This window comes from Phascolarctos cinereus, unplaced genomic scaffold (genome assembly GCF_003287225.1).
Source record: "Phascolarctos cinereus isolate Bilbo 61053 unplaced genomic scaffold, phaCin_HiC Scaffold_4;HRSCAF=312, whole genome shotgun sequence".
NCBI classification, from domain to species: Eukaryota; Metazoa; Chordata; class Mammalia; order Diprotodontia; family Phascolarctidae; genus Phascolarctos; species Phascolarctos cinereus.
The window spans coordinates 684,263,826-684,279,901 of NW_027555847.1; the positions used below are offsets into that span (position 1 = coordinate 684,263,826).

The 16,076-nt window shown below is 44.9% G+C and overlaps 1 protein-coding gene across 1 annotated transcript in view; it reads right to left on the reverse strand.

The window, feature by feature from the left end:
- Nucleotides 1-3,018: 3,018 nt before the first annotated feature.
- The window catches only part of GOLGA3 (golgin A3), a 43,597-nt gene continuing 30,539 nt past the window's right edge, over nt 3,019-16,076 (reverse strand). Inside the window, 8 exon segments of the mRNA XM_078154251.1 lie at nt 3,019-6,943; nt 10,832-10,992; nt 11,823-11,987; nt 12,934-13,056; nt 13,264-13,396; nt 14,206-14,345; nt 14,607-14,723; nt 15,625-15,822. Coding sequence (XP_078010377.1) covers nt 6,736-6,943; nt 10,832-10,992; nt 11,823-11,987; nt 12,934-13,056; nt 13,264-13,396; nt 14,206-14,345; nt 14,607-14,723; nt 15,625-15,822 — 1,245 coding nt within the window. The 3' untranslated portion in view covers nt 3,019-6,735.

Consider the following 16,076-nt stretch of genomic DNA (forward strand, 5'->3'; position numbering starts at 1 on the left):
TGCCTCAGCTGTCTTCTTAGCCTGGAAGATCCCTCCCGCTCCGGGGACTTCTCCCCTGACAAGCTGCTTTCTCCGCCCCTTTTCCGTGCTGTCACCCCAAATTAGGTTCGTTAAGATGCTTGAGGACATTACTTTTGGCTTATATTTGTATCCCCAGTGCTCAGCCCAGGGTTTGGCCCGTGATGCTTGCTGAGTAGCAAGAGCTTGTGGACTTGATTTCAGTCCTGTGTATCTTCTTAATATACTATATTACTTTTTTTTTGTTCCTTTTAAAAAAATAGACTCTTCCATATTCATACAGTGTCACGAGTCCCATCCTACCAAGCCTCTGCTTCACAGACTAGAAAGGTTGTGGCAAGTAAAACTGCCCTGAAGCACACATTCTCTATAGAATCCTGCCACCAAGTGGCCATGCAATCCTAATTCCTTTCTTGAAGACGGATGAGGAAATTCCATTTCATCTGTGTTGTTTTCCCACATATCAACTCAAATTCTGCCTCTTTAACTTTCCCCAAGTGGTCCTAGTTCTGCAAGGCCCCTGAGTGCAGATGTTCAATCTTTCTTCGACAATCAAATATTTGTGGATCGTAAATCTGTCCCCTAGCTGTCTTTTCTCTAGGCAACTAATTTTTGCAATAAGGGGGCACAATATTTTTTCATCGCAGCTTGGATCCTCATCAAGCAATGCAAAGTTGGGGAGGAATCATGCTTCTCCACCAAAAAATAAAACCAAATGAAAACCTTTGGCCGATCAACTAATAAGCATCTATTAAGCACCTATGTGGTAGAAGCTGGGGAGAATACAGAGGCAAAAGCAAGGCACAAGAGTTCTTGCCCTCAAGGAATTTATGTTCCATTGGGGATACCATGTTCACAGATAAGTATAGAAAATATACACAAAATTAACATATAGTGATTTGGGGGAGGGCACTGAGAGCTGAGGGAATCAGGAATGGACTTTATGTTTTTTTTTTTTTAGGCAGTTGGGGTTAAGTGACTTGCCCAAGGTCACACAGCTAGTTAAGTGTCAAGTGTTGGGTCTGAGGCTGGATTTGAACTCAGGTCCTCCTGACTTCAGGGCCGGTGCTCTATCCACTGCGCCACCTGGCTGCCCCCAGAATGGACTTTAAAGGAAGTGGAACTTGAGATAAGCCTTGAAGGAAATCAGGGGTTCCAAGCTGCAAGAAGTGAAGGGGAAGACGGAGATCCCCAAATCAACATATCCGAAACTGAACTTGTTTTCTTTCCCCCTCCCCCAAACTCTCTCTTCTTCCTTTCCTTTAACTGTGGAGGGTACCACCATCCTCTCAGTTACCGAGGTTCACAACAAAGATTCCTCACAGTCTCTCAATCCCCCTATCTAGTCTTTACCTGTTGATTTTTACCTTTGTAACATTTCTCACATACTCTCCCTTCTCTGTCTTTTGACAGTGCCCCCACCCTGGTGCAGGCCCTCATCCCCTCATGTTCGGATCACTGCAGTATCTTTCCTCCCGATCAATAACTTTCAGTGGCTCCATATTACCTCCAGAATCAAATATAAAATCTTTGAGTTGGTGTTCAAGGGTCTTCATCACCTGGCTGTTCGCTGTCTTCCCAGGCTTACACTTTATTCCCTGTCACCAGTGACACAGGCCTCCATGCTGTTCTTCACGCTCCATCTCAATTCTTTTCACCGTGCCTTTGTACTCCCCTGCCCGGAATTTCCCCGTGGCTTCCCCAGCATTCTCCAGGTCCCAGCCCAAATTCCGTCTTTTCTGGGGCACTGAGGTTTCTCAGTACTTCTCACTTCCAGTACCTTCTCTCTGTCGATGATCTCTAGTTTTTCATGCACATATATTGTTTGCATATTGTTGTTGGCGTGTTGTCTCTCTCACTGGACAGTAAGCTCCTTGAGGGCAGGGACTATCTTTTTGCCTTTCTTTGTATCTCTAGTGCCTAGCACAGTATTTTGTACATAGTATGCCTGTTCAGTTGACTTGGAATATCAGAATGGGAAGAGCAAGTAAGCCAGCTTGGCTGAAACGTTAGAGTGTGATGGAGAACAACGTATGACGAGCCTAGGAATAAGTGGGAAGTAGAGTACGAAAGACCATACAACTCCAGGAAGAGTTCATATCCTGTCTTGGAGGCAACAGAGGGCCACTGGAAGGAGCTCTTTGAGCAGAGCCCTGCTTTAGGAATATTTGGCTGTTGTGTAAGGATGGATAGGGCAAGAGAAGACAGGAAGGCAACAGACCAATTAGGAAATCATTGGCACAATCTAAGGGAGAAGGAAGTGGTTGTGAGTGCAGAGAAGGGGATGGCTATGAGGGGTGTCTAGAAGGCAGAGCTGATGAGATTTACCCACTGATTGGATATGGATGGTGAAAGAGAACAGAGGACGATTTCAGATTTGTGGCTCTAGGTGAACGGAAGCATTAAAGTGCCTTGAATGAAAACAGGGGAGTTCAGAAGGGAGGTGGGTTTTGGGGGGAAGATGAGTTGTTGTAGATGTCTTTCTGTTCACAGGACGTGCCGACAGATCACTGGATCTAGGCAGGCTGTCCTATGATCCTGCAGGAAGCACCTCGGGGGCCATACAGCCTAACTCATCATTTTATAGATGGGGAGCCTGAGGCAACTTCAACCTCCTGCTCTTAGTTCTGCCATCTTGGATGTGTCCTGTGACATTTTGGGTAACCAATTCAGTGGATACGTGTAAATTCTTACTATCTTGTTTTTGTTTGTTTTTATATATAGTTGCAAGTGTGAACTATCAAAACTAGTCAAAGGGGCTGCAGATGAAAGACATAAGAACAATATTGTTTTGCTTCAGTCATTTAAGTGGAGCAGAAAAAAATCAGACTTAAAAGCATTTTGAAAACTGATAGGATGACAGCAAAACTGTTATTGAAATCAATGAATTTCCATAGAGTATTTAACATTTTTTATGGGGGGGGGACATACACCTCAATAAGAGACAAACTGTACTTCACTTAAATATAATGAATCCCCCCCAAAATAAATATGAAACCCTTTACCAAAAATAGTTTATTGCACAAAACTTAGGAATTCCTATGCACACTTAAACCTTTTTGAATAAACATGCTGTGTAAGATAATCATTCATTGTACATGGTGTCACATTTTCCTCAAATTATTCCACCAAAAAAGAGCCCCAACCTGATGAACAAATTTGAATCATTTGTATGCATGAATAATTTTTTTGCCTGTATGTGAAGCTTATTTTGATTAGCTAATGAATATCTGATTTGATAACTGAAAACCACTCAGAGTACTGAAGCCTCCGTGTATTGCTATCTTTGGGCCCACGCCGTGGGACCGCAGGTGAGGTGAGACCACGGTCTAACAAAGCGCTTCTGATACCTCTATTCACAAACCTGCCTCGGATAAGGAAGGCATGAAACCCTTGGGTCTACACCCAAGCCCACGCCACACGGGATCAAGTTAAAGCAAGGCTTCTGGGGATTTCTTTTTAATCACTGGATGGTTTCACCCCATGATGTCTACTCAAGACCTTTTTTAGCACTCATGAAAGTGTCCATACATAGCCATGCCAGATCTCTAGGTCTATAATTTGGTTTGCTATTGTTTTTACAGGGAAACTTCACCTGTACAGTTGAACAACATGGAAGGTCTCACCAAGTGCTGCCCAGCTGTATCTATCCATGTACGCACCTTGGGGCATCTCTCTTGGGGATCTCTTTACAATTTGGACCTGAATCTGTGCCAACCATAGCAACAGCCACTTTTGCTTCCTATGACAAGACAGAAATCAGCTGTCACACCCTCCAGAGGGAAGAGCGGTCTTATGAATCTATGAGATCCATAGCATTTCTTGGAGATGTTGTGTGCCAAAGAAGAAATGACAACCAGGTTGCACAAAACATTTTGGAACAAACTGGAAGACTAAGTAACAGTTCCACGGAGTATGAACTTTCCCTTCAGTATTGAACACCACGTTCATTATAGACATCTACAAGTATGCTGCAAGTCGAGTCTTTGCTTTATAAAGGAATTATCCCTGCTTTTTTTCCACGTGTTGACTCACGAGTCAATTTCAAAACTATGGTTTTGAAGAAACAGCAGATTACCTAACCTTTTCTTCACTAGACCCTGGTTGGGGGAGGTAGGACAGTGAGACAGCTACAGGAAGCAGAGTCCCTTGCAGGCAAAGAAACCCCCAGCGAATCCAAAGTAGGCAACTTGGAGATCATCTTGTAGGTTACGGAGGCACCAGTTTTCCTCTTTAAAGTGACTTCTTGGGGAAGCCTAATGGCAGTATCTAAGTAGACACTGAGAGGCTTCAGATTAATTTCCCCAGCCTAGGACGTCCCAGGTACCAGGGGGAGAAAGGGAAAGGGGAAAATAAGGGGCTGATGTACAGCAGCTGGGAGGATAGGGAAGAAAGGGAAGCCAAGCAGTCTTGAGCATCCCTTACTCCTCTACCCCGCCTGCAGCAGGCCCCCGAGCCTAGAGAATCACGTTCAGAGCTAAAACACTCGACCCTGTGAATTCTCTCTGAGCCGGAAGGGAGGGGACCGGCAGAGGCTCTGGGATGAGCACTTTGCAAAGAGAGTCAAGAAAATTACTGTGTTTTTTCAGGGCGGGAGTGTGAGTGAGAGAAGGAATGAATGTGAGAAATAACCAAGAGCAGAAAGAAAAGAAAAAGATGAAGTAAAACAAAAGAAGTTGGACTTCACCTGACAACTAACCAAGCTTCTCTTCCTTTGTGGAAAAGTGAACCCTAAACATGCCTTGCTAGGGAGCACCTCACACGCAGCCTGGACAAGTGTGAAAAGATGAGGCACGTCCTAGCATCACACAAAACTAGCAAGGCAGGGTCTTGTGCCTGCATCTCTTGGGAAGGACGATTTTCCAGTATGGCAGCAAGAGTCACCCTCACACAAATGACATTTCTTTAGAAATGGCAACACTTGATGGGAGTATTTTTTTTTAGCATCACTAAGTGTATTTAACATTAATGTTATTTTAACCTTATCAACTAACAATAGGGTATTTTTATTTCCTCTTGCGACAGTTTAAGAGGCAGCTTTAAGAACACAAGAAACGGCTTAAGAATACCATACTGTTTTCTCCATGAGAATAATTAAGCTTCTGTCATATATAGAGTAAACATGAGCATATCTGGACTGATCAGTAACACTTCATAACATCATTATCAGGCCAGCTATTCTGCATAATGGGCATCTGAGAGCCCCATTCGTGGATTATTCCCTCCCTCCCCTAACGCTTACAAAGACAAAAATCTCCCACTACTTACTGCAATTTTTTCCCTAGATTTTTCTTTGCAAATTAAAGAAAACAAAACCCAAAGTTCACAAACAGCTAGCCTCCTGATCCATCATGCTGATGGTGTTTAGTGTGGATGGAATGATGTGGGGAGTTGAAGTGTGCCTATCCAGGGTGCCCAATTGATAAATCAAAGTATTCTGGGTTTCACGAGCACCCAGGAAAGAGAAGACAATCAGAAGTCTGCACTGATACTGGTGTCTTAATTTTTTCCACTCATCTGCATCAGAAACAATGATTCCTGAGCAGGAAAGAGACTAAATGGGAACCTTTTTTTGTAAAACGAATCAACATGCCCATGAAGTCCAGTCTGCAGGGAGTGCATGCTGCCTCAGTTGGCTGGGGTGACTCTCACCTTATGTCAGTTTCAAGTCTAAACCTCAGGCTGTCACAGCCAAAGTTGGGACTATAGTGCCCTACCCTACCCATCGCCAATCCATCTCTCCCTTTCCTTTTCCTCCCTCCCTCCTGCACACTCCCTCATTCTCCCAGTTACCCTCCTTTTCCTCTGCTTAGGTGGGACCCCACGTCCTTCTGGACGGTCCCCCACTTAGGAACTGCGATGCTTAGGCTAGGGCAAGGGAAACTGCTCCCACTGAAAGTGAAGCTCTGTGCGCTTTGCAAACAGCCAAGAAAGAAAGGTGATGAAAAAAACCAAACCCCAAACCCTTTCATATAGGCATTTTTGTGTTTGAAAGGTATAGTAAATAAAATATTTTTCTAAAAGCCTTACCTGTACTGGTCAGCTTCCCTAAATACTCTATATACAAGATTTTCTAACAGCTGACTTAAACATGGCAACAAGACAGAAGAACAAAAGAGACAATCCAACTAATTTTTAAATTATAGAAGGGTATTTTGTAACAATTATATGATTTTTTTTTTACTATTTATACACATCCAACTAGAGGATGTATGTATTTGAAAAATAAAGTAAAAGGTGCAAAATAAGTGTTTTCTTCTCTGCAGGGAAATAAAGCTTCCCACTGAGCAGAGAAGGAAAGTGAGACATGGAGCAAGAACTCCCCAGGCCAGATGTCTCCACTGATGGAAACAATTCTGAACTCCCCTTCTCAACAAGGTGACCAAGAGGACCTCTCAGAATTCTGTGCTGACATACCATTCCTCAAACTGACCCAGACTCCCGTACAGAATATCAGAGACAAGACCCCATCTGAGGATGAGTAACTTTGGTAGGCAGTAGGATCATGTCACAGGAATCAGGAATTAAGCGTGGCCCACAGATAGGTCACTTCTCTGGTCCTTTGCCATCACTCTCTCGTACCCTCATCGGCAAAAGGAAAACTCAGAACAACAACTCACAGAAAAACATCAAGTACACAGTCAAATAAATAAGGGCGATCAAACAATAATCCTTCACACATTCAGAGACGAGAGGAGAGCCGGGGGCAGCTTGGGGTCACTGTTCCAGTACTCTCTGGGTGCGAGCAGGGTGCTTCTGCTCCTTTCGGTCAACGCTGGCATTTTCGAGTTCCCTAGAGTCGGCAGGAGGGCAGGGAACTGAGAGGTCCATTAAGTGGTCCTCTATCTGAGTCCACGAAGACATCGATTCGTGTACTGTGATGGTGTGCTCTTCCATTTGGCGCTGAAGACTATCCATCTCTTGCCTTTTAGAAAAGGAAATATGTCAAAGGAATAAATATTAACCGTGTCAAAAGAAGGCAATCTAGAGAACATCAGAAAGGTATAATGATTTTCTACTACAACATTTAAAAATATTAGGTTCTAAAGCAAATAGAAAACCTCCCTTAAGAAATGGATATGGCTGAAAATAAATTTGGGTCCTCAAACCTCATACCATATACTAACATAAATTTGAGCCAGACCTTATAGTTAACTACTTAAAAAATCTCCAAAGTTAGTTTTATCAGCTGAACAGAGGAAAATATGATATGATTATACATAAAACCCCACAATACCTCTCCCCCTGCAAATAACCAAGATGAAAAGAAAAACAGCAGAGATAAAATAGCTGCAGTAAACATAACATATAGAAATTTGATGTTTTAAACTGATATAAATATTCAAAGCAAATACTCATTCCCTAAGGGATCAAAGGCGATATATTAGCAGACAACCAACAAACGATACAGAAATCACAAATAATCACTGAAAACCACCCAGAAACTCTGAGTTGTGAGGAGCTCAGCATGCACACATGCCAACCCACCCTTCAACAACACTCCCCCTAAAAACACACTCCTTCGGTGGTTGTCAGCCAGCTTCTGTCTGAAGACACGGCGGGACAGAGAAGTGACCACCTCTCAAGGTCATCCCTTCCCCTTTGGGTCAGCTTAAATTGTTGTGACTTTGCTAATTCCACTCACTGTTTTTGGATTCTGCCACAAGGGACCCATCTCTCATCCATGTGACTTCTATGGCTGAAAGCAGCCATAATTCCCCACAAATATTCTCTTTACCAGGCTAATCATGCCCCGTTCCTCCTACAGATCAGGTGGCATGGCCTGAAGACCCCTGACTACTCTGACCGCACTTTCCAACTTATCAACGATCTTCATACTGCCATCTGGATGTACACTGATAGGACAAGGTACACAGGGACAGTCACCTTCCTAGGCCTGGGCACTTTCTTAGTGCAGCAAGGACTGCTGGAGCTCTTGGAAGCCACATTACACTACTGACTCATCTTGAGCTTGGAGTGCACTAAAAGCCCAGATTTTTTCAAGTAGATTACTGTCTATTCCTATCTGCCCCTATATTTTATTAGTGAAGTTTATTTTTTGATCCTCAATTATTTCATACATAGTAAATAATTTCATACTCCAAAGAGGCCAAAGAAGAAGGAAAGGACTAATATACGCAAAACCATTTATGGCAGCACTTTTTGTTACAGCAAAGAACTGGAGGCCAAGGGGATGCTCATCAACTGGAGAATGGCCGAAAAAATTATGGTATATGAACGTAAAAGAATATTATAGCACAGTACAGAATTATAAGAGGGATTAAGAGAAATCTAGAAAGACATATGAGCTAACAGAGTAAAGCACAATTTATATACAATGACAACAATGCTGTAAAGGAAAATTCCTCTGAGAGACTTAAGAGCTCTGATTAATGTAATGACTAATCAATGACTCCAGAAGACTGGTAGCGAAGCAGGCCTCCATCCTCTTGGCAGAGAGCAGATGAATAGTAAGTGCAAAATCAAGCTACTTCTGAGAGGACCGAAGTGTGACCTGTCTGTTACAAGGGAGTACTTTTATTTTCTCGGGAGAGGAATAGACAGAAGGAGATAAACACTTGGGGGGAGAGGTAATGAGCAGCTACGATGCCAAAAAAAAAGGCTAGCGAAGCATTTAAAAATATACAGAAAAGAACAGATCCAAGTTCAGAAAGGGGATACAGACAAACAAGACTATGTGGGATACATAAATTTAATATATACTTTAAAACTACCCAAACTATATATAATGCTCATGGTTTCATATACAATCCTCTTTTTTTATACATATATATATATATTTGGCTAATGTGGACAGAAATGGTCATATCTGCTGATGCTTGTCAAGTTCATAATAAAAGAGGAAAAAAATTTAATTTCATCTTACTAGAGAGTCAACCTAATAGTTTTAGCCTGTAAGATCATTTGGCATCCTGACTTTTATAATTGTTAACTTTTTTTTTTTTTAATTTTTAAAATTTTATTAGGTAGGCAATGGGGTTAAGTGACTTGCCCAGGGTCACACAGCTAGTAACTGTTATGTGTCTGAGGCCACATTTGAACTCAGGTCCTCCTGACTCTAGGGCCGGTGCCCTATCCACTGTGCCACCTAGCTGCCCCCGTTAACTATTTTTGAAAAGCATTCTATCTATGCCTTTACCCAAGTCACTGATAAAAAACGTTAGCTCGAGGCCACTTCCAGACCCCTAGGGCACTCTGCTAGAGACCACTTTCCAAGCTGATGATGAATGATGAATGACTACTCTTTGGGTCTGGTCCATCTCATCCTAAATCCATCTGGACGTATTATCTTCTAACTCAAACTGCATTTTTTTTTCTGAAAGGACAGCATGTGAAGCTTGGTCAAACGATTTGCTAAAATCTAGGTGTATGATAACTCCAGCATTCCCCTTACTGAGCAGTCTAATAACCCTGATAAGAAGGAAAATGAAATGAGTTGGGTATGACTTTGGGCATGCTAGCACCAGGTGCTAGCTCTTCCTGGCCACCACTTGCTTCCCTAGCTGTTTGATACCCATCCCTTTAATAATGTGATCTCTAATTTCTTAGCAACAGAAGTCAAGCTCCTCATTCATTCGCCCTTCTTTCGTCCTCTCCTGTGTTCCTTGATTTTCCCCAGATCTCTGTTTGTGGCCTTATCAGTGACATCTGCCTTGTTTTTCCCAGTACCTTGAGAGTTCACTTGCACCTGACTTGAGGTCATCAAAGGCATTCAGGTACCCTACATCTCCTTACTTAACTTAGGCATCATCTTCTTAACCAGCTATTTCTGTCCAAAAAATATTCTCCTTAGCAAAGAAAACAAAACTGAAATAAAAACTGCTTCCTCTTGGCTGTCAATTAGATCTTCCACCTGGAGCCATAGTCCTGACCCTTGTTTCGTCTTCCTCTTTTCCTCAATGTAGTTAAAAACTTTTTAGAAGCTTTAAAAACTAAAAAGTTTTTTCTTTTGTTCAGCTTCCCTAATAATCAAAAATATGCAAATTAAAACAATTCAAAGGCATCTACCAAAAGGGCACAAAGAAAATTAATCAGATTTAATGAGGCAGGACTGTGTTGTTCAGCTGTGTCTGATTCTCCATGACCCCATTTGGGGTTTCGCTGGCAAAGACACTGGAGTGGTTTGCCATTTCACCACCTGGCTTAACATGGACCTGAACTACAGAGGAAGAAAGCAGTACCCCTGAGAAGGCAAAGGGCGACCCAGCTGGCTCTGCCTGGTCCGGCCTTTACTCATGTTATTCCCCTCGCCTACAAACAATCTTTGCTTTGCTTTGCCCACTTTTCAGCAATCTTTGCAGATCAGAATCCAAAACTCCTTTAAGGAGGGCCCAATTCAGCCTTCCTTCTTTTGAATCCCTATAAAACTTAAATATGCCTCTCTCTATTATGTGTGTTATGTACTAAACTAGATTGCAAGACTCTTCAGTTGTGAGTATCCCCTGTTCAGAATCCTGGGTGCACACGCAGTAGCTATTCAACAAAGGATGCACAAGTAGAAAAACCAGAACTAACTGGAGCTGTCCCACTACGGCCAGGGCTGCCCAGGAGGGGAGTATCCTGGCAGAGTTTAGAGGCTCACCCCTTGTTGGGCCCCTGTGTCCTTGGGTGAACCTGTTCAACTCAGAAATTCTCATCCTGTGAGATGCAGCCATATGGAATGGAGACACAGGCAGGAAGGGGGTTTTTAGGCTGGCAGGACCCATTGACGGGTATTTGGCACAGGTGACATGAAAGCACTTCCCCAAAGGATTTCATTTTCTTTACTAAATGCTAAACAAAAAGCTCCTACTTCAGTTGTTGGAGACAGCTGTTCAGATTCTTGAGTGGCTCCTTGCTCACAGTTGGCGGGGGCTTGAGCAGCTCCTCCAGAAGGGAGGCGGGGACGGGGCAGTCTGGAATTTTAACGGGAGTCACAGGGTTGGAATTGGTCTCTCCCTTCAGTTCCTTCCTCTGAAAAACAAACGTGTCATTAGCGCCTACGTTTTAGAGAGACAGAGGCAGAGATTGCAGTGGGGAGGGAGAAGGGTAATACAGATGTGCAAACCCAAGCTTTCTAATTCTGCATAATGTTACCCAGCTATTGACAGGAGGGCCCCAAAATTCAGCAAGTACAATGTCCATGTTTTGATGCCCCCCAAGTAATAGCTAGCCTTTATATGGCATTTTAAGGTGTGCAAAGCACTTTACATATGGTAACTCATAGGGATTATGTTAAATTTGGAAAACTTGTGATCTTCAATATAACCCCCTCTTAGATATGAACCAGAAGAAAAAAGTTTTCCATGAAGGATTTCTGGCATCATAATGAAATGCTACTTATCTAACCGGGTTGTCAGGCTTCACCGTTTTGATGGCCCCGTATTTTACTGGCATACTTATTTCAGATGGATGAATTACAGCAATTCACCTCATAAGCCTATGAAACTCCTCCAATGACACAGCAGGGACAGCTCATACACAGCAGGCCCCAGGCATGCCATGGCCCTCAGCCACTGATGACTGTGACTCACGGCCTCTGGCCAGAGTTATTCAGGAGCTCCTTTCTGGATTGGGCGGCATTCATACCCAATCTCCTTAGCAGAATGAGACCCAGAACCTGTAACCTGGGTGAATCAGGTGGTTGCACCCACTTCCCCGGCTGACGGGAATCTGCTCCTGGTGTTGCCCTGGAGATCTTTCCATCACATTTTAGCATTAAGTAGCTAAAGGGGACACAACCCTGCTGGCCGCAGTCTGTCCTCAGGGGTGCCCGTGTGGGGGCTCGGGCCGGGGGGCACTACCTTCCTCATCTTGCCATGTTTCAGGTCCAGTTTCAGTTGCTGGTTTTGCTGCAGCAGCGTCTTCATGCTATTCTTCAGCTCTGTCACCTTAGCCTGAAGGGTGAATTTATCTTTCTGGGTCATTGAAAGATCTTCCCGTGCCATGTCCAGCTCAGATTTAATATTCTGGAGAGAGAAGGAGAGGTTTTTTTAGGCATTGTGGAAAACCAGAAGCTGAACGATTTCCAAAGGGCTGAGGCAGGCCCCGCTTTCCCTGTGTATTCCCTCCCCACGTCTCTTCTGCTTCCTGAGGCTGAGAAGGGGAGAGGTGACATTGGTTCTAGTCTGGATTCCCAGGCCTGGTCCCTGATAAGCAGGCTGCAGGGCTGCCCAGAGGAAGAGGAAGAGGACTTTTCCCCACACTGGACACCCCTGCAGCCACTGCATGGCTTTGCCAGCCACTCTCTAAAGGTCGCCTGTTATAGAGCAGCACTTCTGCAGGTCAGAGGACGAATACTAACGATGATGAGGACGGACGCTATGATTTCATTTGTACAGAGAACGCTGATGTGATAAATTCACTTTATCGAGGCAGGTGGGTGGCTCCTCTCTAATGGCAAGCCCTGGCAAGCCACCCAGAGCTCAGTTTGTGTGAATCACTAGCTTGTAAAGCCAGGAGGGGGCCGGGGCATCTAACGAGGCTTTGTAGCCACCTCCTCAGCCACTCTGCCAACATCTCTCTCCAAAATAATGAACCTAACATTATTCCTCAATATTCATTTTAAAAGGAGGAAAAGGGTCCCAGTGAAAACAGCATGAGGCCAGCATTCCTCATTCTGATCGGCTCTCGCATTCTCGGGCCAGCTCTAAGCAGAAGTTAGACTATTGCATCTCCGCCTGCTTGAAGAGCCATTTATGTAGAGGTGAGCAGTCAGAGCAGCTGCAGGTTCCTTTTCCCTTCCACCAGGATAATCCAGATTAATTTCAAAAGATAAGGACAATTCTGACAGTGAACCTTGAGACTGCTCAGGATCGTTACTGTTTTCCATTGAAAACATCCTCTCCTTTGCTGACCCTGAAGAGCCCCTAGCCTGGGCCCCTTCCTCAGGGCTATGCAGGACACTCTGGCTACCTGCAAAGCCAGCTGGATTGCTTCCAATTCCTTCTGACTGTGCTGCTCATTCAGATCCAGCTGCTGTTTCAGGGTTTGGATTTCTCTCTCTTTCTGACTTATCTCCCATTTGAGATCTTCAACCTAAAGGAAGAGAACGGGAAGCAAGGCTGAACATTGTTGAAAAATAGTTCATTAATCCATTAGAAACGACATATTCTTAAAGGAATGTGCTATAAAAAATTCACTAGTCTTCTATTAATTCATTTAATAACTGTCTCATGGGATAAGCCTGAATCAGCTGCCTCCTGCTTTTGGCTGTCTGATGCCGGAGCCCTTTAAGGTTTTTACCTCTTGGTTTTCGACAGGCTGTTTGTCCAGTTGTTCGTCCAGCTGCTTCTGCAGCAGCTGCAGCTGAGCCCGAGCTTCTGCCAACTCCTGCTGGAACTGGGACACTTCTTGGCAGTGTTTTCCCTCCTGTGCTCTAGGGACGCACACAAGGACAAGAACAAAGTTTCTGCACTGATCTGCACGTAAAGGCCTCTAAGTCTGGCTCTTTGGGATGGTCATGTATATGAGACATACAATGACGCTCACAAGGATGTTCCCAGAGCACCCTGGATTTATGGGCACACAGACTCTAAGAAACTGGGAAGCAAACAAGCTGGCTGTGGAGGTCTGATGATCCTGACCACGGGCCCTCTGTCCTGGTCACCATCGCCAGATCTGTTTTACGGGTGACTTATTACACATTTGCTAGTTACCCTGATGTGTGCCACCAAAGCATGTGTACGCTGGCATAAACCCTGCCTATCCATCACATCAGCTAAAAGCTGCTTTCTGGAGTTCCCCCAGAAAGCAGGCCAAACTGAACCTAGGCTGCTCCTCCCGATCCTACCCAACAGCCCAGAGCTGGACAGAGAGCGAGTCAATGGGTAAGCACGGTCACACCAGGGAAGTTTGCATTGGTAATGACCAAGACTTGAAGAGAAACCCTGCTCTGTGCCTCTGGGCCTCAGGAGACACTGAAATGTAATAATACTACTACTATGAATGGCTGACATTTCTTAAGCGCCAGGCACCATGCCAAACACTTGACAACCATCATCTCATCTGATCCTCACAACACCCGCTGGAGTAGGTGCCATTGTCACCCCATCTTATGGCTGAGAAAGCTGAGGCAGACAGAGGGTGAGGGCTTTGCCCAGGGTCACTTAGCCAGTAAGTGCCCGAGGCCATACTCGAACTTGGGTCTTCCTGCCTCCAGGCACGGCTCAGCCAGGCAATACTCACTGCAGGCTGTCTGCTTCTGCTTGGAGCTTGTGGACGAGCTGCTCCTTGGCCTGCAGCTCCTTCTTCACCTCGCTCAGCTCCAAGGCTGCAGCTCGGAAGTGACGGCGGTTGTGTCCGGCATCAGCCTTGGCCGCAGTCACCTGTGGCAAGGGGAGGCAAGAGGCAGGCCAAGAAGCCTATTAAAGGTGCATTTTCTGTGAAACAAACAAGCATTTAAGCAGACCTTTTTCATCTGGTGTAGACGAAAGGCTTTTTCACGTAATGCTTGAAGAAGGCTGAGAAACGGCTTTGCCACTGCCATCTCTGTATTGCTAGCTTCTAGATGTGGCAGGTGCCAAGCCCACAGAGCTCAGGGTGGGGCTGCAGGTGCAGGCACCCCCCCACACACACTGAGTACCTACCTGCTCCTTAAGGCTTCGCACTTTGGCCTTCTCCTTCTCCAGCGCCGTCTGCAAGGTGTGAACAAGCTGTTTCATCTGCTGATCTTCCTCCTCTTTGCGCTGTAGAACTGCCTGGACCTGGACCACAGGAGGGAAGTGGGGCGGCACGCTGCCATTTCACGTGTCTGGGAGACCTCAATCAGCATAAAAACCAGGGCCGTGGAGGGGGGAGGGGTGACGGCACTGCCGCAGCTGCACGCGCTCCCTGGCGCCAGCTCTCAGCAGGGCCCTGGACGCTCTGATGTGCTACTTAAAAACACAGCGTTTTTAGTCTTTGTGAAGAGACTAAGATGCTTTCCCAGAGAAACTGTAAAAACGGATTCCTCAGTGTGCAGGATGGAGAGACCTTACTTGCTTAGCCTTCTAAGGGTGTTCCTTATTGGACTCCCCCGCCTAGTCCCTGATATGCCAAGGATATGGATATCTTTACCACTGGAGACCTCCAAACAAAGAGGTGGAGTAACAACCCTCAGGAATGACCACGACAACAACAACCTCTACTTTTCTATGCAAATAAGAAAAAACATGCGTCAGCCATGTTGATTTGGTCCTAGAGGATAAAGCTGTGCACTAGAAAACCTTTCTGAGTAAAATTCCCAATTAAACCATAGCCTTATGAAGCATGGAGAAATGTTCTCATTTCCACTGTGGAAATTCTGTCTTAGTAAAGATAGATAGGAAGAAACAGTAATTCTGCTTGTGGCTGGCTGTCAAATTCTTCCACTCCTAACCTTAAAGAAAGACGTATTTTGGGGCAGCTAGGTGGTGCAGTGGATAGAGCTCCGGCTTTGGAGTCAGGAGGACCTGAGTTCAAATCCGGCCTCAGACACTTGATATTTGCTAGCTGTGTGATCCTGGGCAAGTTACTTAACCCTGACCGCCTCACCAAAAAAAAAAAAAGCCAAAAAAAGAGAAAGGAAGACATGTTTTGATTTTAAGATGACTGAGAACTAATCCATTGGCTCAGGGCTCCAAATACCTGCAGGTTCAGCTGCACTAAATCTGCCTCCCTCTTGGCTAACGCTGTCTCTAGGATACTGTTGTGCTCCCGGAGGGCTGTGTTGGACTGTCCCAGACCCGTCAGCTTGCCCCGCTCATGTTCCAATTCAAGAGCCAACTTCTTATTTAACTCTTCGAGATGCTTTATCTTCCTCCTAAAGCCTCTGGATTCTTGCAGCTGTGGGAAAAAATCATAATAAAGGCCCACTGTGACCTAAGCTGGCCGTGCATCTTAGTGGGTAAAACATTCTGAATAGTTACCACACATAGTAGCGTTCAAGGAAGTAGACCATGCCGACAGAGTTTGTTACAGGTGTGCAAAAGCTACATCAATACGGTTCTACTCAACAGCATGCCAGACAGCAGTCAGCAACACTAGAGCAGATCGACGCACACAACTGCCGTCGCAAGCCACGATCACTAGCCAGTGCG